Here is a 24436-nt window from a genome sequence, read left to right as displayed (position 1 = left end):
AGTCTCTCACTGAACGAGCTCCTGTGACTGACCAACATGTCATGGAGTGGGTGGGAGGTGTTATCCAACATTGTCTTTATCTTGGACAGCATCCGCCTCTCCGACACCACCTTGAGGGAGTCCAGCTCCATCCCCACAACATTGCTGGCCTTACGGATCAGTTTATTAAGTCTGTTGGCATCTGCGACCCTCAGCCTGCTCCCCCAGCATGCAACAGCATAGAGGATCGCACTGGCCACCACAGACTCATAGAAAATCCTCAGCATTTTCTGGCAGATGTTGAAGGACCTCAGTCGCCTCAAAAAATAGAGACGACTCTGGCCCTTCCTGTAAAGTGCTGTGGTGTTTTTAGCCCAGTCCAGTTTATTGTCAATGTGTACTCCAAGGTATTTATAGTCCTCCACAATGTCAACACTGACCCCCTGGATTGAAACAGGGGTCAAGTGTTTCCTGGTCTTCCTGAAGTCCACGATCAGTTCCTTGGTCTTTGCCACGTTGAGCTGCAGATGATTCTGCTCACACCACGTGACAAAGGAGTCGACCACAGCCCGGTACTCTGTCTCATCATCCCTGCTGATGCATCCAACCACCGCAGAGTCATCAGAAAACTTCTGAAGATGGCAGGTCTCTGTGCAGTGGCTGAAGTCTGTGGTGTAGAGGGTGAAGAGGAAGGGGGAGAGGACAGTCCCCTGTGGTGCCCCTGTGTTGCTGATCACCTTGTCAGACACACACTGTGGGAGACGTACATATTGTGGTCTTCCTGTCAGGTAATCAACAATCCAGGACACCAGAGAAGCATCCACCTGCATCGCTGCTAACTTATCACCCAGGAGGGTCGGCCTGATGGTGTTGAAAGCACTGGAAAAGTCAAAAAACATGACCCTCACAGTGCTCGCCGGGTGGTCCAGATGGGTGTACACGATTGAGCAGGTAGATGATGGCGTCCTCTGTTCCGAGACGAGGCTGATAAGCGAACTGAAGGGGATCCAGGTGTGGTCTTACTATGGGTCGCAGCTGGTCCAGGATGAGCCTTTCCAGGGTCTTCATGATGTGGGAGGTCAGTGCCACGGGCCTGTAATCCTGGGGGCCACTGGGACGTGGCGTCTTTGGTACAGGGACGAGGCATGATGTCTTCCACATCACCGGGACCCTCTGCAGACTCAGACTCAGCATAAACAGTTTATGAAAGACTCCACACAGCTGGGGGGCACAGGTCTTGAGGACAAGGGGACTCACTCCGTCTGGTCCAGCAGACTTGCCTGAGTGAAGTCTCCTCATTTGCATCTCAACCTGGTATTGAGTGAAGGTGATGGGTGGGGGAGGGGTGTCAGGAATCTCACAGGAGGCAACATGTGAAGAGAGAGGCTGGCACAGTGGTGTGGCTCTGGATTCCAGGCTGACTGCAGGTGAGGTTGTGGGGGTGGGAGCAGACACTGTGGTGTCGAATCTATTGAAAAACAGATTCAACTCGTCGGCTCTATTCTCACCTCCCTCAGCTCCCCTGCTGTTGGTTGGCCTGAATCCAGTGATGGTCTTCATGCCCCTCCACACCTCTCTCATGCTGTTCTGCTGGAGTTTCCACTCCAGCTTCCTCCTGTAATTGTCCTTAGCCTCTCTGATCTTGTCCTTTAGTAACACCTGGATCTTCCTCACCTCCTCTTTGTTGCCCCCTCTGAAAGCCCTCTTCTTGTTGTTGAGGAGGGCTTTGATGTCCTTAGTCACCCACGGCTTGTTATTTGGGTAACAATGAACAGTCTGAGCTGGAACAATGGAGTCGGTGCAGAAAGTTATGTAGTCTGTGATACACTCAGTAAGCCCATTGATGTCCTCGGCGTGAGGCTCAGAGTGTTTCCCAGTCGGTCACCTCGAAACAGCCCTGTAGTTCTGCTAAGGCCTCCTCTGACCACCTCCTAACAGTCCTGGTGGTCACAGGTTCCCTCCTCACAATTGGCACATAGCGGGGGGTGAGGTGAATCAGGTTATGATCTGACCTACCAAGTGGGGGGAGGGAGGAGGAGCTGTATGCATCCTTGACGTTAGCATACAGTAGGTCTAAAGTTTTCTCTCCCCTGGTGGGACAGTCCACATATTGTTTGAATGTTGGTAGTGTATTGTCCAGTGATACATGGTTGAAGTCACCCGAGATCACAATAAAGGCACTCGGGTGCTGAGTCTGTAGCCGAGCTATGGCAGAGTGGATAGTGTCACATGCAGCTGTGGGGTTAGCAGAGGGGGGGAACATAAACAGCCACCAAGATGACTGTGAGCTTGCGGTCATTCAGGAGGCCTGACAAAGGAACTCCAACCGCTGGACATCACTGTGAACCGGCCGTTCAAAGTAAGGCTGCGAGCGGCCTGGGAGCGATGGATGACCGATGGAGACCACAGTTTCACCAAGAGTGGAAGGCAGCGCCGGGCGAGTTACGCCACAATTTGCCAATGGATTGTAGATGCTTGGGCTAACATGTCTGCTGGCACTGTTGTCCGAGCTTTCGCAAAAGCCGGCATCATTTCCGAGGAGCCGCACGGCACGGAAAGTGACTCTGACGGTGAAGAAAGTGAACCTGGCATGTTTGATGGAGATTTAGCGCAGCTGTTCAATTCAGACACAGAGGATGAGGACTTCGATGGGTTTGATTGATGACTATTACCGGTAATAAAAATGTGAGTACCAAACTCAGTTTTGCTCCCGCTTTATTTTTAAATACGCACACTTGTATGCGCCTTATAATCAGGTGCGCCTTATGTGTGTGTTAAATACAGTAATGGCACACATAACTGAGACTGCGCCTTTTAGTACAGTGCGTCTTATGGTCGTGAAAATACGGTACATGTATTCACCACTCCAACTTGGGCCATAGGCCAATGATCAGTTCCATGAAAATCCAAGTAGATTTGTATTTGTGCCTTTTGGGTTAATCCCCTTTAAAGTCTTACCGTGGCTAGTCTCTTGTCCATTTCAGGGCCAGCCTTCTCCACTGCCGTTTTCTGAATGAAACAGCAAGCAAGTTCACAGTTTTCTTGAGCAATTCTGGCTGCAGCCTCTTCCATCATGTCCCTCTGTTGGGGTGTTGGTGCCTAAAAGGAAAACAAGTTTGTTATTTGATGCATGCTTTTCCTCTTTCTTCTGTAAACTAGCAATTTAAATACACACCCTCGTGGAGGCCTTACCCTCAGAGCTGCAGCAAAGCTATTCTTAAGGTTGGTGGCAATGCTCATGAGCAGAGGCTCACGGCAGGTGATCATGGCCATGCCAGCAGTCAGGTTTCTCATCATATGGTGCGCAGCCACACGCATGCGGGACTCTTCAGAATCCAGAGCGAAGTCCTTCCTGATGATCTGCTCACAGGTCGTCATTGCGATTTTGATAGAGCGATCGACCACAGGGTGCACCAGCTCCTGGACGGCACGCTCCACTGACTGACGCACACATTGCTTTAGCTGAGGATGAGCCTGCAGCAGAGGGATCTAAGAAAACAAGAGCAGCCCAAGAATGAGAGAAACTACTAAGAAGAGATCCAAACACATGAAATGATTACTCATTAATTAGTTACTCTCGGTGTCATCAGGTCCCTGAGGGCGTCTAGTGTGCGTAGCTTCATGTGTGCATAGCTGAAGTGTATAGAATCCTGCAACAGTCTACAACTCTGCTCAGACGCCAAAATCATGACGCAGTCTTTATACTTACGTTGACATTTATATTGATGTGGGGAGCCAGGCCTGCCAATGCATACACATTGATGTCATGGTAACTAAACTGCGGGGTGGGCGGCCCGGTCGTTGTACAAGTGGTGGTGGTTGCAGCTGGGGTGGAGGGAGGAGCTGCAAATGGAACAAAGTCTCCTGTTGGTTGAAAATGCTAATTTGATTAAAAAACTCACAAGAAAAGGCAAAACAAACAGCAAGCACACAAAAACCAACGAGCTTCTTAAAGTGTTCTCAAAGGACAAGTGATGGCCCCAACATGACAAGATTACAAGTAACAATAAGATTCTGACATGTTCAAGTATTCAAAACAAAACAAGACTATTCAAGTTTCAGACGTAACAGAAGTAATGCATTTTGTTTCTACATGACAAAAACAAACATTTGAGATGTTTAAACTACAAAGACAATTTAAAGAGGAATAACATGATCACCTGCAGTAGAGACTGGCAGCATCTCCTCTGGAGGTTTTGCCTCCTTCTTTGGTGCCGATAGCTGCTCCTCGAGGTTCTTTAGCTTCTCCTTGTCCTTCAGCAGGTTTCCTGGCTTCAGCTCGTTGATGTCCAAAGATAAGTTCTTACACAGAACTTCAATCTCAAACTTCAAATTCAACTGTAGTAAACAAAAGCATGGAAGCAATGAACTTCTGATACCTTTTTATTTACCTAAGGAAACGTCAGTCACTTGAACTGTAATTTTATTCATGACGTTAAGTGATAATGACGGTTTAGACAAGTGCAGTTTTCAGTGATAAGACATCCTGCTATGCATCATTGTGCATTTAATCTTAATTGTTAAATATCACTCAGTGCATCCAATCAAAAACAGGAATTATGGGAGGCAGCTCCACTGTTGTTACTGTAAATGTAAAACAACCGGACTGGAGTTTAAGACTACGGTACAAATCCAGATGTGTTTTCTAAATAGCAACACACAAGGCTAACTTATTACTACCTTCAGGTCATGTTCCTGATGCAGCTCAGCGAGAACATTCATGATGGCCATAGTCCAAGGATTCTGGGGTCTGAAAACCTGTGGACTCAAAAATATAATCACGCTGAGTGGTTTGGACATTTCCCCCCACTGTATATATAGAAAAGTTGGTATATGGGCCATACTGCTTAGGGTCTACTGAGAAGTACACCTATATTTCTCACCATGCTTCGCACGCTGGACTCCAAAACTTTGGCCACAAAGGGAACCACATAGAGCAGCTCCTGCTGGCCTTTCACATAAGCTTCCAGTAGCAAAGACTTTACTTCTAGATCCTAGAAGAGGGGAAAAATAAAAATTAGACCACTGAAGCACAAAAACCAGCAGATAATTTTACGGAGCAAGTAATAAAATGCTCTTACTGTATAAAGGATAGGCTTGTTTTTGGCCAGTGTAATCATGCCTAACCAGTGGCCAAGGTTCTTCAGCAGGGAGCGATCAGAGAAGTTGGCAGCTGCCTTGTCTGAGGTCAGAAGCACCTGAAAGACGCAGGGGAAAAGTACTTTACAAAGGATGACAGTTTACCAGAGCAAAACCAGTTTACCCAACATAATAATGTGACGTGTGAGAAACGTAACTACAAGCGCATCACACTAGGCAAGTTTTTGGCAATAAGACAGCAGAGCTCAATCCGACTTTTGGTAGAGGTGTCAAACATTGCACTGAACTAAATATTCCGTCTTTAAGTCTACCTTGATGTTCCTGTAGGTTTCATTAAGAACCATCTTCACAAACTCGGGGTTTTTCAGTGTGTCCAAAAAGTTCGAGTAGAGGCTGTGAAAGTTGGGCTCGATGCTGACTCGCTTCATCACCAGGTACTGAGACACCCAGGGCATGAACTCCTCTTTCACCGTCTCTTTCAACTCCTCGACCTGACAAAAGAAATGTTCTGCTTTTAAAAAACAGCATCTTTGATTATTAAGGTTGTTCTAATGCAGTAATATTTTGTTTCTTTGTCTTTACCTTCTGAGTCATGTTGGATTGAGAAAGGTTGTTGAAAATAAAAGCAATCTTCTCCTGGACATTCTCCGGAGGTTCTACGATCCTTTCCGTTTGGTCAGTAGCCACCAGCAGGGTGTCAATGTTGGTAGTGTTTATGGAGGGCTGTAGGTAGGAACGGAGACTATTTATTATTATTGTGTGTGTGTGTCTGTCTGTCTGTCTGTCTGTCTATCTATATCTAGATATATCTCTCTATCTCTCTATGCTGCCGCATGGTGTCCGGTCAAAACTGAACTCACAGGCACATCCTTCTTGAAGTTAGTGGCTGTCGGCCTTGCGATCGTGGACGTCTTAGAGGCTGTGGGTGTAGTCGTGGTGGTTGTGACGAGGGTGCTGGGCTGGCCTGGCTGTGGGGCTTTAAGGCCGGCAGGTTGCTGCGACTGTGCCTGGGCTTGTACTAGAGCCAGGCTCCCAGGTGTGGTGATGGACCCCTGCATCTTCACTGGAGGGTCCCGTGACTGTTGTCCATACTCAATATACTGCACACACAGGATATTTGAAGATGCAGAGCGACAGATTTAATTTAGCTGAATCAAAGGCGCGCTTCTCTCTCCAGCAAGAGAGAGAACTAAGTAAAACTTAATGAATGCTGATAACAGAAAAAGGATCACCACAAATAAATTAAGGAAACCTGATTACCTCTTGTAAATGGTGGGGGAATTGCAAGAAGTGACCAATTGAAGCCAGGTGCTGACAGTACTGAGGGTAGTCCTTTAGCCTAGGGGAGAAAAAAAAAAAAAAAAAGAGATGTCAGCTGTAACATAACGCCTTATACTTACACTTGTTTTGCAAAAGAAAAAGCTAGTACCTGTTTTTGAACCGATCTAGGGCAGCAATTCCAAAGTAATACATTTTGGATCCGTACGGTTTTCGTAAGGCTTCAAGAACATATCGGAGGGCCAAACCCAGGGCCATGTAAGTGACGAGACCTTTCTCGATTATTCCACCAAAAAGACAGGCAGTGATATGCAGCTCCTTGTCTGGGTACTGGGGGAAGAATCTGTATTCCTCAAACAGGTTTCGAAGCATGCAGTTGAACACCTCTCGCTCCCGCTTGATGGTAGAATCCTTAAACCTTTGCAGCATTTCCAAGACCTGCATGAGTCCAATGACATCACATATGAATTGTTTGACAAGTGTGGAAAGGATTCTATTTGAAGAGGAATGATATTCGCAGAAAAAAATGTCATGTAACTACTCACTTCATCCACAGACATGGTTGGGTGAGGTGGGTGGTTGTAAATGCGCTGGAAGTAACTGTTTGCTTCGTCATCTATTTCCTTACTAAAGTGCTGGTTTGCTTCGGGCCACACCTGAGAAAGGTCGGCTGGGAACAGAAAAGCATAAGTGATCATTTTAAGTCCAACAATGAATAAGAATGCACTCATTTTCACTATAATAAAACACAAAAGTGTCTTGGTTTATCTACAACACGCAAGTCACATTGTTTGTGTTGTTTAAAATTTCTTCACACACAAGAAAAAGAAAATAAAAATTCCCGTAGGGGCCCTTTCGGAAATGTTACAGAGGCGAGCAAACACAACAACAGCTGAAACTGAATGACCTGATTCAGCCCAAAGTACAGGCGACAGCTGGAGGTCAATAACAGCTGAGAAAACTTCTTTCACCGTTAACCTTAAAACACCAACATCTAGGGCTGCGCGATATGACCAAAATCAAACGTAACATTTTCTGTAAAGTCTGTGAATCTCGGGCAGCTCGACCTGCGTGAAGTGTTTCCAGCTGCGCGTCGTGTAGCTGGAGTCGAGTGTTTTAACCGATGCATGAAACGACACATTTTTAGACACAAGTTGTAACGGCCGACATTTTCTTTGTGAGTATTTCTTACACGGCGTGCTGCGGGGAAAAGCCTGTTCTAACGTTTGAGTCTAAGGTCTATTTTTTAAGCACCTGGCGGCTCTTTTTTACTTCTCATCCGTAAATAATCTGCTCTTTCACATGATTCAGTTTATTTTGAAAAGTCTCAACAGGATCTTGAGCTTTATTGTGAAAGGTTTACGTGGAACATTAACAAGCGGACACGCGATGGTGTTACCGTCGTTGTTGCTAACGACAACGCATAAAAACAGGCGCTTGTCCGTCCGTAGTGTGGTGATATTAAATATAAGAGAAAGAGAGAAGTTTAAGAAATGAATATAGCCGCTACAGTGACATCAGAACGATGAAAATAATATTGCTGTAAACAGTTTATTTTACGACACCACGAAACAAACGATAGCGTGAAATGAAACGACAGACGTTTTTATATCGTCATCCGATATATATCGTTATATCGAACAGCCCTACCAACATCAATCATTCATGTTCGTCTTTATAGACTGGATGAAAGAAAACAAGTGTCTCTTCATCTTAGAGGCCTCTAACAATTCAGTACTGTAGACAATTACGTCATGTTGAAGAAGCTGAAAAATATTAAAGTGGGGCTGTCAGCAAAAGCAGACAAGGAATGGAAGACTGATCTGTATTTCCTCTCACACTGAAGTCTACAATCATTTTATGTAAAACAAATCACCAATTAACTTGTTTCAGGAATAAAATCTCACGTTAAGGAAACGTTTTGGTGCGGCAGACAAAGTGCCCTGAAAGCCAATTTCTTTAGTAAGTGATTGTTGTCAAAAGCAGAGGAAATACAGTGCTGAGCAGCGCGGGGCGGGGCTCTCAGTCACACCACTACCACCACCACTTACAGGCCTTCATCTTACTCTGCTGAAAGGTTGGTGGGTTCAGGCCCGGTGTGCTCATCTTCCTGGGACCAAAAGGATCAGTGCTCCCTGCTGGCATCCCTAGACCAGGACCGATGCCCGTGCCCAGTGGACCTGGAAGTAACAATAATGTCACTTTTCTGCTTCACACTTGATAGCATGTTTGGATTGAAATACAAAAACCTGAGGTCATACCAGGGAGTTGTGAGGGCAGGCCGGAAATGCTCCCAAAAGGTGTGCTGGGATTAGGATTGGGAAGTGGTGGAAAGGCTTTTGCTGGAGACTGGGGATTATTGAAAGGTGTATTCACTGGGGTTGGGAAACTTATGCTTGGATTGAGGGAAGTAGCTGAGGGCCCCAAATTCAAACCGCCAATGCCACTCAGAGGGTCCATCTAAACAAAGGGACATAAAGTTAAGCAGGCAGGAATGGAACAGAGCTACTAACGTCAGCTTTTTACAGTAAAAGAAAACATGACAGAACTGTTACAGAAACCCAAAACATTGTACACTTTATAAAAGTGTTAATATCAAAATTAGCATCCACAAAACCAATCATGAAAATGTATTTCAAAAGACGTGATATGCAAGATACCTGTACAGGTGAGATGGCATCTAGGGTGCTGGTGCTCGGGGCACGTCCCTTTGGCATTACACCTGGTGGTGGCTGTCGGGCTTTATTCATTACATTGCTGCAATTAGCCACCATCGTCAGGATAGTCTCCGACAACTCCTGGGATACACTGCTAAGGATTTAAAACAAAAACAACATACATGTAAGACAGATGTTACACTGCATCGAACCAGCGTTGGGCTCCACTCGAAGCTCCAAAAGTCCAGGAGCATCAAACAAAAGCCCCTTTTCCTTTAGCACCTACTCGGATCAACTGGCCACAGTTTTCCACTAAGTCAGTCTCTGGTGCTAAAATAGTACCCGCTCGGCCGAGGTTCAAGTGATCCGAGCAGGTACTGAAATGCGATGTCACCAGAGTGCATGCTACTGATTGAGAGATGAGTCGTGAAAGCAGCACGTTCACGAAAATCACAACCGCCATTTTCATAACCTGGCATCGAGGGAAATGGCTACAACTAAGAAGAAAAAGCCGCGGCCCGAGTACGATCACCTCTGCTTGTACCTTTGTTGTAGTGTGTTGCATACCAATTACATCACAGGACGCTCGCTCGCGTTGCTATGATGATGACCACGCACAAAAGGTGGTGCGCAATTGCAATGGAAAAAGCAGTCGATCCGAATAGGGGATAAACACCAGGCTTTAAAGTTCCTCACCCAGCACATGACTGCAAGCAGGCCAGCATGGTGGCTAGAGTCTCTGGAGGCAACTGGGCACTTTTGGGCTGGTCCTTATCAGGAGCCAAACCCCCCATAATGGATGGACAGCGCCTCTTCAAGAACGTCACACAAGCTTGGATGAAAGGTTCCTGTCACAAGAACAAGAAATATAATTAATACAAAACCAGACTTTTCATGAAATACGTTTAATGTTACACTAGCATAAACAGGAAACCCATCTAAAAAGACATATCGATTAGCAATCATTAGTTTAAAGACCTACCCCGTGCTCTCTAATTTTGTCAGTAAGCCATTTATCGAGTTTGAGGTATTCACGACGCGAGGCAAGTGCAGCGAGATCAATAACAAAGGCAAACGGAGTACCATTCAGCAGCATTGATAGAGACTGTAGAGAGGAAAAACACATTCATGTTCACATTGGGTTCACTTAATTTGTCTCCATTTATTACATGAAACATTTAATAATCCACCTTTACAACTATAGACACAGACTCTTTAAATCCAATAATCAGATTATGTACAGAGGTCTGTTATTGCAGCAAATACAATGTTTTTAAATATTAAATCAAAAAAAGTTTCTAAGGAGAGAACCGACATGCTATACAGCGTGTACCTTTACCCTCTACCTTAAATTCAGATGAAATGATACAAGAGTACAAAAACTTTAATGGTCAAGGAGAACGCAGTATTCTAACCAACCTTTAAGTCTTGGGCCACATCCAGGATGCGAGATAACTTTGCTTGGTCATACTGCTCCCCTCTCATGTACCATTCAGCCATCGAATGCATAATTAGCTGACGTATGGAAGGAGACTGTCCCTGCAAGACAGACAGACACAGTTTTGTATGCAAGCAGGATTTTTTTAGTTTTTGTTTTTGAACGACGCACCAAACTAGTAGAAAACTTGAGAAACACTTAACTGAAGACATGACTTGCCAAACAACATGTTACCCAGCAACACTGATCTAATAACAAACACCAACCTGTCCATGCCAGGCATAGTGCAGGATAATGGCGGAGTTGGGGTGATTTCCCAAAAAGATGGGCATCAGGGTGGAGATGAGCTCGTGGCGCAGTGTGTGCCACGAGGTGGTAATCTGCAGTAACGCCAGCACCAACATGTCGGGGCAGTGTTTGATCGGGAAGCTGAACAGCTGCTTCACCTGCTCATACTGGCCCACCTCAGACAGTCGAAGCAGACTCTCCACCAGATCCAGACTTTTCCTGTGAAGAATTACAAAAAGATGAGCGCTTTGGCAGAGTTTTAAAGTGTCGTGGTAAACTTGATTTGAAGTGATGGATTTTTTTTAATTTATTCATTTTTAACGTGAACACTTCAGTACACACAGAGGTCCAACTTTGCCTCCAGTTTAAGAGCCCATCAAGGACACCTCAATTACATTTTTACTGCTTTAAAGCAAAATCTGAAGCCACAGTAAGAAAAATACGCAACGGCACACCGTTCTGCAGAGGCAAGGTGATATTCAATTTCCATACCATGTGGCAATCTCTCTATTGTCATCCTCTGGTGGGGCCTTGAGGATGTCAATGGCCACAGTGTGACAAGGGTAGTCAGCAAAGCAAAACACGTCTGGGTTCATCAGGGAGTGTTGAATGAATGACAACTGGAAAAAATACAGAAAAGATGCATTAAACTACACAAATCTATTCCAACTTGACAAAGATTCCTCTCATAATTTTCCCCAAACACCTGAATTTTTACCCTCTCGATGAACATAAGTTACCTGTCCCTCAGCATGTTTCCAAGGCCGATAGATGAGATCCACAGGAAAACTTTCAATGCCCAGCCCTCTCTGGATCCCATACACCACTACCTGCAGGCCTTTGCTGTCTCGGATTATAAAGCCCGGGTGGTCCAGTTCATATGTCACCTCTTTGAAGTTGAGATTGGGATTCTAGGGTATAGGTTAAAAATAAATAAATAAATAAGCAGTGAAAATTCAGTCATTAAAAAGGATTTTTTATTTTTGTTAAGTTTTCCATCTCAGCGTTTCCTGGAAAATTTCTGGTTTTCAGATGAACTGACAGTTCACTTACCACTTCTTTGACAATGTCGATGAGGACCTCAACGTTCCACGTATGTGTCTGCGAACCATCGTTCTTATCTTTCCCATCGCTCCAGATACCGCTTCCTGGAGCAGAGATAGACTGCAGAAAGAGGAAAGCCATCAATCATCCATCAAAATCTGTGTTTGAGCCACCGTCTCCACCTTTGTCCAGTACCATGGGACAGAGTGCACTCACATTTAAAAACAAGAGAAGAGCAAAGCAGGTACGCCTGGGCTTTGATAAGGTTTCTTTTTAACATTAAGCCCACGGCGTGAAGGCTTAACTAAGAGGGACAGAAAGAGCCGAGTGTCGAAGGTGAACTGCTACATGCTTACAGAACACAGCATCAGACAGAAGGGCTGCTCGGCCTTGTATGATAACAGGGTACTCTATTCGACTTCATTCTGTCAGTTAAGGCCGACTTCAGCATGAAAATAAAACATGTGCACACGGAGAAGCTGCCTGACATTGAGAAGTCCACAGCTGTGCTAGCCAAATCTTTAACTGGTTGATAATAAAACAGTGTGAACTGCTAGACTGTCTCCTGCACTCAGCAAAAACAACAGCAGTTTGAATCTTCATGTTTGCACTTACAGTAGTTCATGGCAAGTCTGTGTGAAGAGAAACTAACTATGAAGCAAACCAAACAGCGTTCTTACACTTTCCTGTCCCCTCCATCAAATAAAGAGTCTCACCTGTAGTGGGATGCCGTCAGTTAGACCAGAGTGGGTACGAGCCATCATGCCCAGGACCCTGGCTACCTGGCTGGCCGTCACCTCTCTCACCCCATATTGAACGATTATGTTTCTGCACTCGTCCAGACTGAAGAGAGGAAAGAAAAGGTCAATGTTGCCTACAATCCGTCATTACTGAGCACTCGCATGTAATTTCAGACCAGAACTTATATTAGGACAGGATTAAGTAATAACTCACTTTGAGGTTTGTGATAAAGCGTGTTCAAACAATAAAAAGACTGCCAGTTTTCTTTCATATTTATTTAACACAATTTACCAAACACGCAAGAGCTTCTTGGTGCCAACACACGGTCGTTCAAATGATTACTTAGAATTTAGATACAAGACAAATAACTGTAGTCACAGGTTTATTTCTTTTAAATCACTTTGTTCACACAGTTTCAAACAAGCCACACTCACCTAGCACAGAAACCATAGCCAACTTCTTGAATGAATTCTGCAAGAGAACTCTCCATCCTGGTCTTAGCTAACTCCCCCGAGTCAGGTAGGATCCTGTCCATGAGAATGTCCCGTTTTTCAGGGTACAGCAGTGGTGCGAGCACCACAGGACAGCGCTCCTGGGGGAAATCTGACAGCAACACACAGAAAGCGTGGCAGAGTCAGATTGGGAAAACAAAACTGGCCGTTTCACCATATCGAGTCAGTCTGCGTGCATATTTAAGACTTACAATCAGCCCCCCCCCCCCCCAACTGATCCTCCATACCTCGGCAAAGTGTTTTGAGGAAGGCGTCAATCTGCTCTTGCCCTACCCCACTGGCTCCCTTCTGTCCAAACAGTAGATGGGAGAGCAGTAGGTGCAGCACCTCTATGGCAATGTCTTGGAAGCCACCTTCTTGGTTTCCTCCAAGATCTGCGTCAACGTATGACCGCAGGAGGTCTGGAAGTTTCTGCTTGATGAACTGAGCAGCTGAGAGAAAAAAAACAGTTTATCATGTGCTTTCCTGTGTACTATGTTTGAGAAAAAAAAAAAAAAAAAAAAATCATTAGGTGCAGCTAATGTGAAACATTTAAGTGATTAAATGTTCAGAAGAATGATAGGGACAGTACGCCATGCCTTCCAGAAATGACTGCAATCAAAGCACACAATGCTCCTTAATGCATCTCCGCAAGAAGCGTGTTTGTGTGCAAAAGAGATGAACTGAAATCTTGAAACAAAGTCAAGCATTGATTTCAGGATTTCTCTGCATTGGTAAGCGTGTGTGTGACAGGTAGAGCTGCCACGATTAGTCGACTAGTCACGATTACGTCGACTATCAAAATCGTCGACGACTGATTTAATAGTCGACGCGTCGTTTGAAGCTTTGTAAGATCCCAAAAGACGCAGGAATAAGTAGCAGGAATTAAGAGTGTAATAACGAACTGAAACAGAAGATGGCAGCACTGCATGTACAAGGATGCCAGCTGCCGTTAAACCCCGAAGAAGAAGCAGTGTCCCAGAATTCATAGCGCGGCCCAGCTCAGTTTCCAACAATGGCGGCAGCTAGTTAGTTTGAATATTACTCTTATTATTCTTTCTGGGTCACAAAATAAACGTTTAACATATTTTCAGGCGAGAATGTAGCTGTGTAAACCTCAAATATCGGCTCAGTTTATCAAGACACCACATATTTTCAAAAGCGCTCCGACGTTTTCGGAGACGTCTGTTACCCACTAGCTCGATAGTTAGCCGGGGGCTAGGCTCACTAGAGCCGTGAGAACACCGTAAATCGGTTTGGCTGATGCAAAACGAGGGATTTAGGAGAATGATCAACACCCTAGACAAACGCTACACAGTGCCGTCCCGCAACTATTTTTCTATTGTTGCACTACCTGCTCTATACACGCAGCATCGAGCAACGGTGGAGACAGAATTTCAAGCAGTACAACATTTTTCGGCAACAACAAAACGTGAGACATTTGTTGTTTTTATGTTTATTTATTGTTTTTATGTTCAATCTCAACTGTTACGAAGTTGATGTGCAGTTAATAAGTGCAATAAATATTTATACTGGAAAAGAAAATCGTGAGAGAATCATGATCTCAATTCTAAGCAAAAAAAAATCGTGATTCTCATTTTATGCAAAATCGTGCAGCCCTAGCTGGCATAAAGAATGCAAACTGCATACCAGCAGCAGACTACCAGGCTCATTTCAGCCAAGATTTTAAGACAATTCAGGAAGAACAAGCATGAAATGTATTAGTTCATCTTTAGAAATACAAGATTTGTTGGAAATATAACCGTTTGTTCACTTTACTGACAAATACTGCTAGAAAAACACTGTTTATTCACTGGGTTTAAATAAATGAAGGTGTGCTAGAAAAACTTACCAAAGCCACGAAGGTCTGTGTTGCTGGAGTTGAGCAGAGCAAGGCCAAATATAACCTGAGGGGTAAAAAAACAAAACACTTAAAAGGAGAGCCTAATGTTTGCTTGATTTCATACAGAGAATCTTTAGATCAAAATTTAACTTTATGTTCATACAAGTGCCAAAGCTACTATATTGCATTTACATTGTTTTCACTTGATCCTTTACCACCTAGTGTCATCGAGGCCACTTGTCCTTAATTTGTCATTTTTCGCTGAAAAGTTACAAAATACATTCTCATCTTTCAGGAACTACTTAAATTTTCTATTTAGCCCAGAATGGTGGGAGCTACAGTTAAGTAAATCATTGCAAAGTTGACTTCTGTCTGTTCAGACATCAGCATATGTGAAAGCTTTGAAGCTCGTCTTCTCTTCTTTCCAAAACAGTTTGAATTTTGTTTAAGGGAAAAACTGTCTCGGAGTTAGTCATTTAAAGAATGCTTGTAAAATGGGCTCGCTGATGGGCCAATGGTTTAAAATAAAGAAAGAAATAAAGTTGATAGAGCGGGCTTACCTCTTGGACTTTGCTGAGCTTAAGAACTTTGCTCAATTGAGTGAATAAGTGAGCAGATGGCTTCAAACTCTGAAAGACAATTTAAATCAACAATGAAAACCGGTTGTTATCTTGTGTTTCACCTGAAGGTTGAAATACAATTCATTGTTAGTATTCGTAAACACCTTTAACATGTCGGTACAAACATGGGTGTCTCAAGTTTGTCTCTCAGCTACTTAACCCTTTAAGACCATAGAACCAAGTTCGCCAGAGCTTATCTTTATATTTTTCATGCTGTACTGCCAATTTTGGGAGCACTTCAAGTTGCTACGCATCAATACAACCGTTATAGCCCAAATTTTAATAATATGTCTGCATTAAATCCATAGGAACTACAGTGGGGCAAAAAAGTATTTAGTCAGCCACCGATTGTGCAAGTTCCCCCACCTAAAATGATGACAGAGGTCAGTAATTTGCACCAGAGGTACACTTCAACTGTGAGAGACAGAATGTGGAAAAAAAAAAATCCATGAATCCACATGGTAGGATTTGTAAAGAATTTATTCGTAAATCAGGGTGGAAAATAATAATAATAATAATAATAATAATAATAATAATGGATACTTTATTGATCCCCATGGGGAAATTACTTGTTTTTCTCTGCATTTGACCCATTCACTCAGTGAAGCAGTGGGCAGCCCACTAAGCAGGCGCCCGGGGAGCAGTGTGTAGGGACGGTACCTTGCTCAGGGGTACCTCAGGGTAGCCGTTAAGTGGATTCGAACCACCGACCTTCCGATCATGGGGCGACCACTTTACCTACTGAGCTATCCCTGCCCCAAAGTATTTGGTCAATAACAAAAATACAACTCAATACTTTGTAACATAACCTTTGTTGGCAATAACAGAGGTCAAACGTTTACTATAGGTCTTTACCAGGTTTGCACACACAGTAGCTGGTATTTTGGCCCATTCCTCCATGCAGATCTTCTCGAGAGCAGTGATGTTTTGGGGCTGTCGCCGAGCAACACGGACTTTCAACTCCCGCCACAGATTTTCTATGGGGTTGAGGTCTGGAGACTGGCTAGGCCACTCCAGGACTTTCAAATGCTTCTTACGGAGCCACTCCTTTGTTGCCCGGGCGGTGTGTTTTGGATCATTGTCATGTTGGAAGACCCAGCCTCGTTTCATCTTCAAAGTTCTCACTGATGGAAGGAGGTTTTGGCTCAAAATCTCACGATACATGGCCCCATTCATTCTGTCCTTAACACGGATCAGTCGTCCTGTCCCCTTGGCAGAAAAACAGCCCCATAGCATGATGTTTCCACCCCCATGCTTCACAGTAGGTATGGTGTTCTTGGGATGCAACTCAGTATTCTTCTTCCTCCAAACACGACGAGTTGAGTTTATACCAAAAAGTTCTACTTTGGTTTCATCTGACCACATGACATTCTCCCAATCCTCTGCTGTATCATCCATGTGCTCTCTGGCAAACTTCAGACGGGCCTGGACATGCACTGGCTTCAGCAGCGGAACACGTCTGGCACTGCGGGATTTGATTCCCTGCCGTTGTAGTGTGTTACTGATGGTGACCTTTGTTACTTTGGTCCCTGCTCTCTGCAGGTCATTCACCAGGTCCCCCCGTGTGGTTCTGGGATCTTTGCTCACCGTTCTCATGATCATTTTGACCCCACGGGATGAGATCTTGCGTGGAGCCCCAGATCGAGGGAGATTATCAGTGGTCTTGTATGTCTTCCATTTTCTGATGATTGCTCCCACAGTTGATTTTTTCACACCAAGCTGCTTGCCTATTGTAGATTCACTCTTCCCAGTCTGGTGCAGGTCTACAATACTTTTCCTGGTGTCCTTCGAAAGCTCTTTGGTCTTGGCCATGGCGGAGTTTGGAGTCTGACTGTTTGAGGCTGTGGACAGGTGTCTTTTATACAGATGATGAGTTCAAACAGGTGCCATTCATACAGGTAACGAGTGGGGGACAGAAAAGCTTCTTACAGAAGACGTTACAGGTCTGTGAGAGCCAGAGATTTTCCTTGTTTGAGGTGACCAAATACTTATTTTCCACCCTGATTTACCAATAAATTCTTTACAAATCCTACCATGTGGAGTCGTGGATTTTTTTTTTTCACATTCTGTCTCTCACAGTTGAAGTGTACCTCTGGTGCAAATTACTGACCTCTGTCATCATTTTAAGTGGGGGAACTTGCACAATCGGTGGCTGACTAAATACTTTTTTGCCCCACTGTACATAAATTGCAAAAAAGTGCAATAAACTACAAAAAGGGAAAAAAAACAAAACTATTTTTTTTTTACATATATTTCTAGTTAGAGAAATTTAAGAACTTTATCCCCCAAAACTGTAAATACAAAAAAGTTGCACAAAATGGTTTCCAGAGGAAATTTGTGCTTCATAGTTTTATTTTTGAGATGCACCATTTTTTATGGACTGCAGGAAAAACCAAAATAAATATCGTAATGCAAATTTGCAAAAAACAAACAAACAAAAAAACCACCAAACACACAAACAAACAGCATGTGCATCAAAAACTATTTCCAGCAGTTCCAAGAAACAATATAGAAAAGCATAAAGTCAAACAGGACTTTTAAAAACACCAGTATAGGCTTATAAGGCCCTGAAGGTAAAAAACAAAAACTGTTTTCTGCAAAAAATGACAGCACTTCCGGTTTTGGGCAGGTAATGGCGGATATGTGATAGTTCGCGCTGACGTCTATTCCAATGCAGGAAGTGTTTTGAACAGCTGATCGGATCGGCAAAGCCTGTTTCTGGAATATTATGTATTTGTTAGCTTGCTTCCACCAGTGTGTGAATGTGAGAGTGAATGAATAGTGGCATTGTAAAGCGCTTTGGGTGCCTTGAAAAGCACTATATAAACCCAATCATCATCATCATCATCATCATCATTATTATTATTATCATTATTATTATTATTGTTGCTGCAAGTGCTTTTTACGCAGTTTCTGCAAAGCTTTATGTGGAAGGAAACTGACCTAGGACAAGCTGATGGCACAAGATGTAAGTACAACTCCTCCGGTTTCATATGCAAAAAAAATTACTGCGCTAGCTTACGTGGTTGCAGAGCTACAGGAATTTAAAAATAGTTACACAACATGGAGCGTGCCCACTCCGACCGGTCTTAAAGGGTTAAAGCCCAACATGTAAAAAAGTGGTTTAATAGATCAAGAGCTTATCTTACTGATACGCTGACATTTCAGCATCTTTCCTTACCTTCTGGTAGTGCAGGGGATTGTCGATGGCGTAGCACAGAGTAGAGATAAAATTTGGTTTTGATATCAGCGACACACACTCCTGGATCAGAAACTGTGTCTTTGACAGGTTGGAGGAAAAAAATAAAAAAGTTTAGGGTGAAGAACAAAATCAGAAAACTCATAAAAACAATAACCTGACTAAGCCATTTTAATTAATGTAACTTTCCTAACAGAGTTACCAGTGACTTATGAAGTATAGGTTTCCCCACTTACAGGGGCACAAACAAAGCTGCACAGAGACCGCGGTGAGCTGTCAACACACCAAACTGCATCTCAGAGAAAGTGTATTCTGGTTTTTAATAACGTCAAAGACACAAACAACGTGCATTTCAGGGGTTTAAGCTAATTTTCTGATTATAATAGCAGTGTCCTAAGCAAGGATTCATCTTTCTTCTGCAAGTTTTGTTTGCCCAACTCCACTATTACCAAATATGAAATGTATAAGATTGTCATTAAACATAAAGTGTGAAGGAGTTGATGACAGATGCTTGTGTCTTACAGCTTACAACATCAGAGCTCAGTTAATAAGTTACTGTCAAAGTGAAAAGAAGGTACTTGTACTCTTGGACAGCCACCCACAGTGGACTCACACTTTGCTGCTGGAAGCTGATTTTATTACAATAGTTGCTCCAACAGTTTAAAGGTAATTTCAAAGGAAGATGTATTTTCATGTTTTCATGGCCAACAGCTTTCAGAAAATGACAGATTTAATAACAAACGCTAAGTTCACAAAAGAAGAAGAAAAATAAATATGATACTAAACAGGAATTGATTACATCAGCCTTCTACGTATTACTGGGGCTCCAAGAAGCAACAGCAGTCCGACTCTCAAGAAGAGATGTGAAACTAAACCAGAGGTTAAAACGGATCTTACCAAGTGAAACCATTTTACATTTTAGTTTCCATATTGCAACCCCCTAACCCTAATGTTTTGTTTACACCATTTTTATTCTTTCCAAATAGAGTCTAGTTGAAATTCGAGCAGGATAAATTTTTCTCTTCATTTCTGCCAAATTACTGCTGTAAACACAACCAATAATAAGTTAAAGGAAAGTTTCAGGCAACTTTAAAAGACTGATTATTTTCTGAAGTTGTTTGGAGCGAGAACAGAGTTTCTGGTCATCCACTGCTAAAAGCTTACGTGTCTGTTTGATGTTGGATGATCTGATAGCCTCGTGTTGGTGTCGGTGTTGTTCCCAGACCATCATGAAAATATTGTTCCAGGTTCAACATTGCAAGTGACCAATCACATTGTTGTGACGTTATTCTTTTGCGCGCCAAGCCATTCGTGCATTTATGAAATTCCAATGTTGCAAGGACAATATCAATTCTGCTTACTGTTTATTAAAGGGTCAGGGTCCGTTGATTGGCGGACAGAGGCGGTTTCTCGCAGCTTAAGTACAGTTTTTTGTTTTACGCCGGTTTTTCCCGAAGTCGCAAAAGTATGACGTCACAACATTCTGATTGGTCACTTGCAATGTTGATCCTGGAACAACATTTAGTATGATGATCTGGGAACAACACCAACACGAGGATATCAGATCGTGCTTTGATGTTAGTCATCAAGTAAGTAGATGGCAGTGCAAGGGTCAGAGTCTGTAACTACTGTATTTCTGACACGTCAAACGCCTATATCCTTATACATTACATTAACTGGTGTTCAAAATGGAGAAATTGCAGCCAGCGGTTGTATATTTACAGTTATTATCACTACAGCAAAACAAAAGACCCCCAATGTTGCAAAGGCAGTCTAAGGAGCAAGCACAGACAATTAGTATCAGCCCCATCTCCATCCCTAAGGTCTAATATCTCAACTCTCACAGAGTTCACTGATGCCACATGTGTTCACAGCTGTATAGAATAGAATGCCTTTTACTGTCACGATTCTCACGTACAATGTGATACAGAGCATCTCCTACCCAATGCAAACATGTGGGAAAAGAAAGGGGTGTGAGGTGCACAGTTCTGCAGCACTATATACACATGAACAGTAGTCAAAAAAAAATATAAAAAAGTAAAAAAAAAAAAATACAAATCTGCAATAAAATAAATAGTGTTCTAAATTTATGTGCAATAAGCCACACTGTAAATAAAGTAACGCATAGTAGTGATGGTAGTCTGTTTGAAGTCGTTGGATTGGGGGGTGAAGTGTGTGGTCAGTGCATGTGTGAGTTCAGGGTGGTTATGGCTTTTCTGCAGTGCTTGAGTGAGTCATGCTCAAAATACTATGAAAGGAATGGGACATTTTGCTTGGAAACAACATCCCCACTGAAATTTAAAAGAAAAGAGGCGCTGTTACTTTGTTATTGGTCCTTGTTTCTGTCATTCTAGCGGTAATAAATGTCAAAGAAAAATGCCAAATTCAAAGAAAGCAATGAACATATCCTGTGTAAACATTTAAATTTTAAAAACACCATGCTGCCATTTGGCAGCCAATTTCTTATCTACATGCTCCATGGAGCATGTCTTTATGGATCCAGCAATTTTTCAGGATCAGGCCTTAAAAAAAAAAGAAAGAAAAAAAAAAATACCCTTGCAGAAACTGAGGTATTCTTCCTAAACAAAGTGTGTGTATGCTGTGAACAAACAGCCACCTTGGAGGATGTCAGTGAAAACATATCAAAGGGTAACAACAAACAAATTTAAAAACATTTAATTAAAATGCCACACCGCACCTCCTTAGATCCCCCATCAAAATCTTTTCCAAGTACGAAGAAGTTGAGATAAGCAATGGTTGAGCAAACTGAAGAACAAACACGAACACTCGGCCACCATGTTAAAGCTAAGTGTGTTTTCCACCTAATGGCTCTGCGCACATCCCTTCTAGTAAGACGAAAACCTGTCAAAACCCACTCAAGAGTTTTGTTTTGCTCCTCTGGCAAAATTTAGCTGCAGCCTTATATGACAACAGCACATATGAAAATCCAGAATTCAAACGTCTCAAATTTAAAGTTACCTGGTGAAAGTCCTTGCCACTGCTTTTACCATCGCCACTGAAATCCACATGGGAGAAGAGACAGCGTAGTAGATGCCTGTCTGCCTCAGGACCGTGACGATTTACAATCTGGGAGAGCACATGAAACACACCAAAATGTCAGAACATGTCACACAGACCATCACAGACACACTAAGCCATATAAAGTTCAAGTTTTCATAACAATGTGGCCACAAGTGAAACATCAAAACGGCAAGACCGTGTCCTCTTTGCTCCTCCTTTCACCGAGGGAAAAAGAGCACTGCCCAGCTGATCCAATAGTATCTTGAAAGTGAGCCAACTTAAACTTCTCTGATACGCAGACCCTGATCAACATTGGGCAGTCCTAGCGTATTAGCATCATAAAATTTACACACACACAGCTCTCTAAAACAGAAGAAAAATGCAATTTTTTGTTTAATTAAGGTTTTAAACATCTACAACTTTAAGTGAATAGAATATCTTGTGGTGTTTAAGTATTCCAAGATATCTGTTTGCAAATTTAAAATTAAATAAATAACGGTAAAGACTTTTCGCTACCACTCACATGCTGTATTTCCTGCTGGCTGGCTCGGTAGTTTTTCTTTGTTAAATTGTCCACCAGATAGCTGATTTGAGACAAAGCCAGCGAGAGCGAGTCAAGATTCATTGCTGGTTGGGGCGGAAGCAGGCGGCCGAGCACGGCGCAAAATCACCATTATTCCCCTTTAGTCACTTCAGTGATAAGTTACTTCTGCTCCCCCCCCCCAAAAGGTGTGAATAATGTTGACTTCCAAGGTAATGGTGGGTGGGTGGCTCCCGGTGCTAAGTAGGTAGAGTCTTTCAGTTTAAAATCAAGTTCAGCATCTGAAACAAGAAAAACAAACACAAAAATCACTTTGAAATATAAGAGAGAAACTTACTTTTGAGCTGCACTAAACTTTATGTGCAGCCTAGGTGCCACTAATGAGGCCTACTTGAATGACAGACCCAACAATGCAGTGAATAACTGCATGGCTACTTATCTGCTAATAAATTCAGAAACAACAGTGAAAGAAGTTACTGCCACACAGTTTGGTACAACATATGCACTAAGATTGTATAGGGTTGCATAAACTACACTAGGCCTTAAAAACACCGTAATGTTTGGAACAGAGTCACTCCGGTTTGGTCACTTAATGAAATGCCCCCCAAAAAAGTACGTGGCGTTAAAAGCAACCAGCCCTGAGTTTACAATGAGAAAAGGACAAGTGTGGAAATCACACACTGAAACAAAGAGCAGGCTAACGTAACTTACCAAATCTTGGAGAGTACCTATGCGCAAGCATGAGACATTTTTATGAGCGTTAACAGATTCATAATTTACCCAAACGTCTTAATATGCGAATAAAGACAACGTTTAAAAAATGTCAAGATTCAGGGACTCGGTTCATGTAGCAAGTAGTGAAACATGCCAAATACTCGAGCTAACTATCACCATGACGCTGATAAACACTTGCTACGGAGCAGTTAGTCCTTATGTTCACCGAATATTAGCTTCGTATTAACATAAAACATGAGATGTATTATTGTTTACTCAGCCAAGTCTAAACGGGAATTTAAATCGGATCGATACCATTCGTCGCTGATTAAATACCAACATTAACCCATTACCAGCCCCGGGTGCGAGAGTACAGGCTAATGCTATCTCATTAGCAATGTGAAGCTAACGGCAACGTGAGTCCCGTTTCATGTTGGTTATTGTTATACAGCAGAATCGAATAAAATGGCATTCCTTTTACACATTCAGATACAAGTTGTTTATGTAAGCAACTACTAAGGTTTGGAACGCCACATTTGGCCGGAAGCCTGAAGGCCGCGAGCGCAATACTCGGACGGGTTTTGCGCGATCATGTCAGCTAACGTTAGCACTAACCTTTTTAACGCTAGCCTCGCTCTCTCTTCGGGCTCCGACTAGTTTATGGAATCGCTAACACTTTACTTAAAACTGCTATCTTCGGACATAACGTAAATCTCACGTGTTACCTGAACAAATACACGTATACAGCGGTACCTTCGCTACACGAAAAACTTTGCTAAATTATGGAATTTTTACTTTTTTGCGTTCACCAATATGACAGCTGTTTCTCAGCAAGTAGACCTCCCCCGCTCCGGGAGCTAACGGCTATTCTCCGTATTAATATCGCTGCTTTTGTGCCAATTTCTCAACCTAAAGCAATCCACGATCATTTGTTAAATACATCACAAGCCTCACCGTGCTCTCAATAAAGTAATTCAGATCCTCATCTCTTTTTGTTTCTCGGAACAAACTTGACGAAATGGAAGGGTTGCCGTGCCTTCAATTCAGTTTGATTTTCAAAATAAAATGGCGACTATCACCGCCGCGGCGCGCTCACGGTTCGAGAGAGACGAGTGCGTGAACTTATTCGCGCGACACACACCTGAAACCGCCACATATTCAGTCAGTATTTTATTCATTTAAAACGATAAAAGAGAAGAAGTTATATACGACAAACAATGAAACTGGCGATATTAAAAATATCTAAATAAAAAGGTTTGCTGTGCAGATTTTTTCCCCCTAAACTAGGAAGGAATACATTTTAAAGGGACCTGCGCAAATTTCACACGTGAAGGTGAGCAGGCTGGTGCTCTGCAGCCTGTGCTTTCTGTTTCTTTTGTAATGATGAAAACGATGTCACTGGGGTTGTAAATTCAGGGACATGGCAGACGATTTGGGTTTCATTAGGTTGTAAATAAAAAAGGATGGTACGGCTAAACAAAA

General features: G+C 43.0%; 1 protein-coding gene across 5 annotated transcripts in view; it reads right to left on the bottom strand.

The window, feature by feature from the left end:
* Positions 1-24066, bottom strand: part of cnot1 (CCR4-NOT transcription complex, subunit 1) — a 31177-nt gene extending 7111 nt beyond the window's left edge. The window contains exons 1-32 of one of the 5 annotated variants that reach the window (XM_014409561.3): positions 23909-24066; positions 22223-22521; positions 21658-21765; positions 18661-18759; positions 15420-15488; positions 14869-14923; positions 13265-13468; positions 12960-13128; positions 12501-12627; positions 11794-11904; positions 11481-11651; positions 11233-11360; positions 10719-10959; positions 10434-10553; positions 9997-10119; positions 9711-9862; positions 9018-9168; positions 8619-8817; positions 8424-8537; positions 6903-7027; positions 6509-6795; positions 6340-6418; positions 5940-6179; positions 5662-5802; positions 5391-5570; positions 5061-5177; positions 4863-4973; positions 4660-4737; positions 4140-4317; positions 3689-3843; positions 3172-3468; positions 2938-3078 (exon numbers count right to left, since the gene is read on the bottom strand). In XM_014409561.3, the coding sequence (XP_014265047.1) occupies positions 2938-3078; positions 3172-3468; positions 3689-3843; positions 4140-4317; positions 4660-4737; positions 4863-4973; positions 5061-5177; positions 5391-5570; positions 5662-5802; positions 5940-6179; positions 6340-6418; positions 6509-6795; positions 6903-7027; positions 8424-8537; positions 8619-8817; positions 9018-9168; positions 9711-9862; positions 9997-10119; positions 10434-10553; positions 10719-10959; positions 11233-11360; positions 11481-11651; positions 11794-11904; positions 12501-12627; positions 12960-13128; positions 13265-13468; positions 14869-14923; positions 15420-15488; positions 18661-18759; positions 21658-21765; positions 22223-22324 (4572 nt within the window). In that variant the 5' untranslated portion in view covers positions 22325-22521; positions 23909-24066. Of the gene's footprint in view, positions 1-2937; positions 3079-3171; positions 3469-3688; positions 3844-4139; positions 4318-4659; positions 4738-4862; positions 4974-5060; positions 5178-5390; positions 5571-5661; positions 5803-5939; positions 6190-6339; positions 6419-6508; positions 6796-6902; positions 7028-8423; positions 8538-8618; positions 8818-9017; positions 9169-9710; positions 9863-9996; positions 10120-10433; positions 10554-10718; positions 10960-11232; positions 11361-11480; positions 11652-11793; positions 11905-12500; positions 12628-12959; positions 13129-13264; positions 13469-14868; positions 14924-15419; positions 15489-18660; positions 18760-21657; positions 21766-22222; positions 22522-23908 lie in introns of all 5 variants that reach the window. The other 4 variants (XM_014409562.3, XM_076885517.1, XM_076885519.1 and 1 more) reach the window with 4 other exon arrangements.
* Between the last annotated feature and the right edge of the window lie 370 nt (positions 24067-24436).

The sequence above is a fragment of the Maylandia zebra genome, linkage group LG7 (genome assembly GCF_041146795.1).
Source record: "Maylandia zebra isolate NMK-2024a linkage group LG7, Mzebra_GT3a, whole genome shotgun sequence".
NCBI lineage: Eukaryota > Metazoa > Chordata > Actinopteri > Cichliformes > Cichlidae > Maylandia > Maylandia zebra.
The sequence above is the reverse complement of the archived record's forward strand: the minus strand, read 5'-3'. Positions and strand labels throughout refer to the sequence as shown.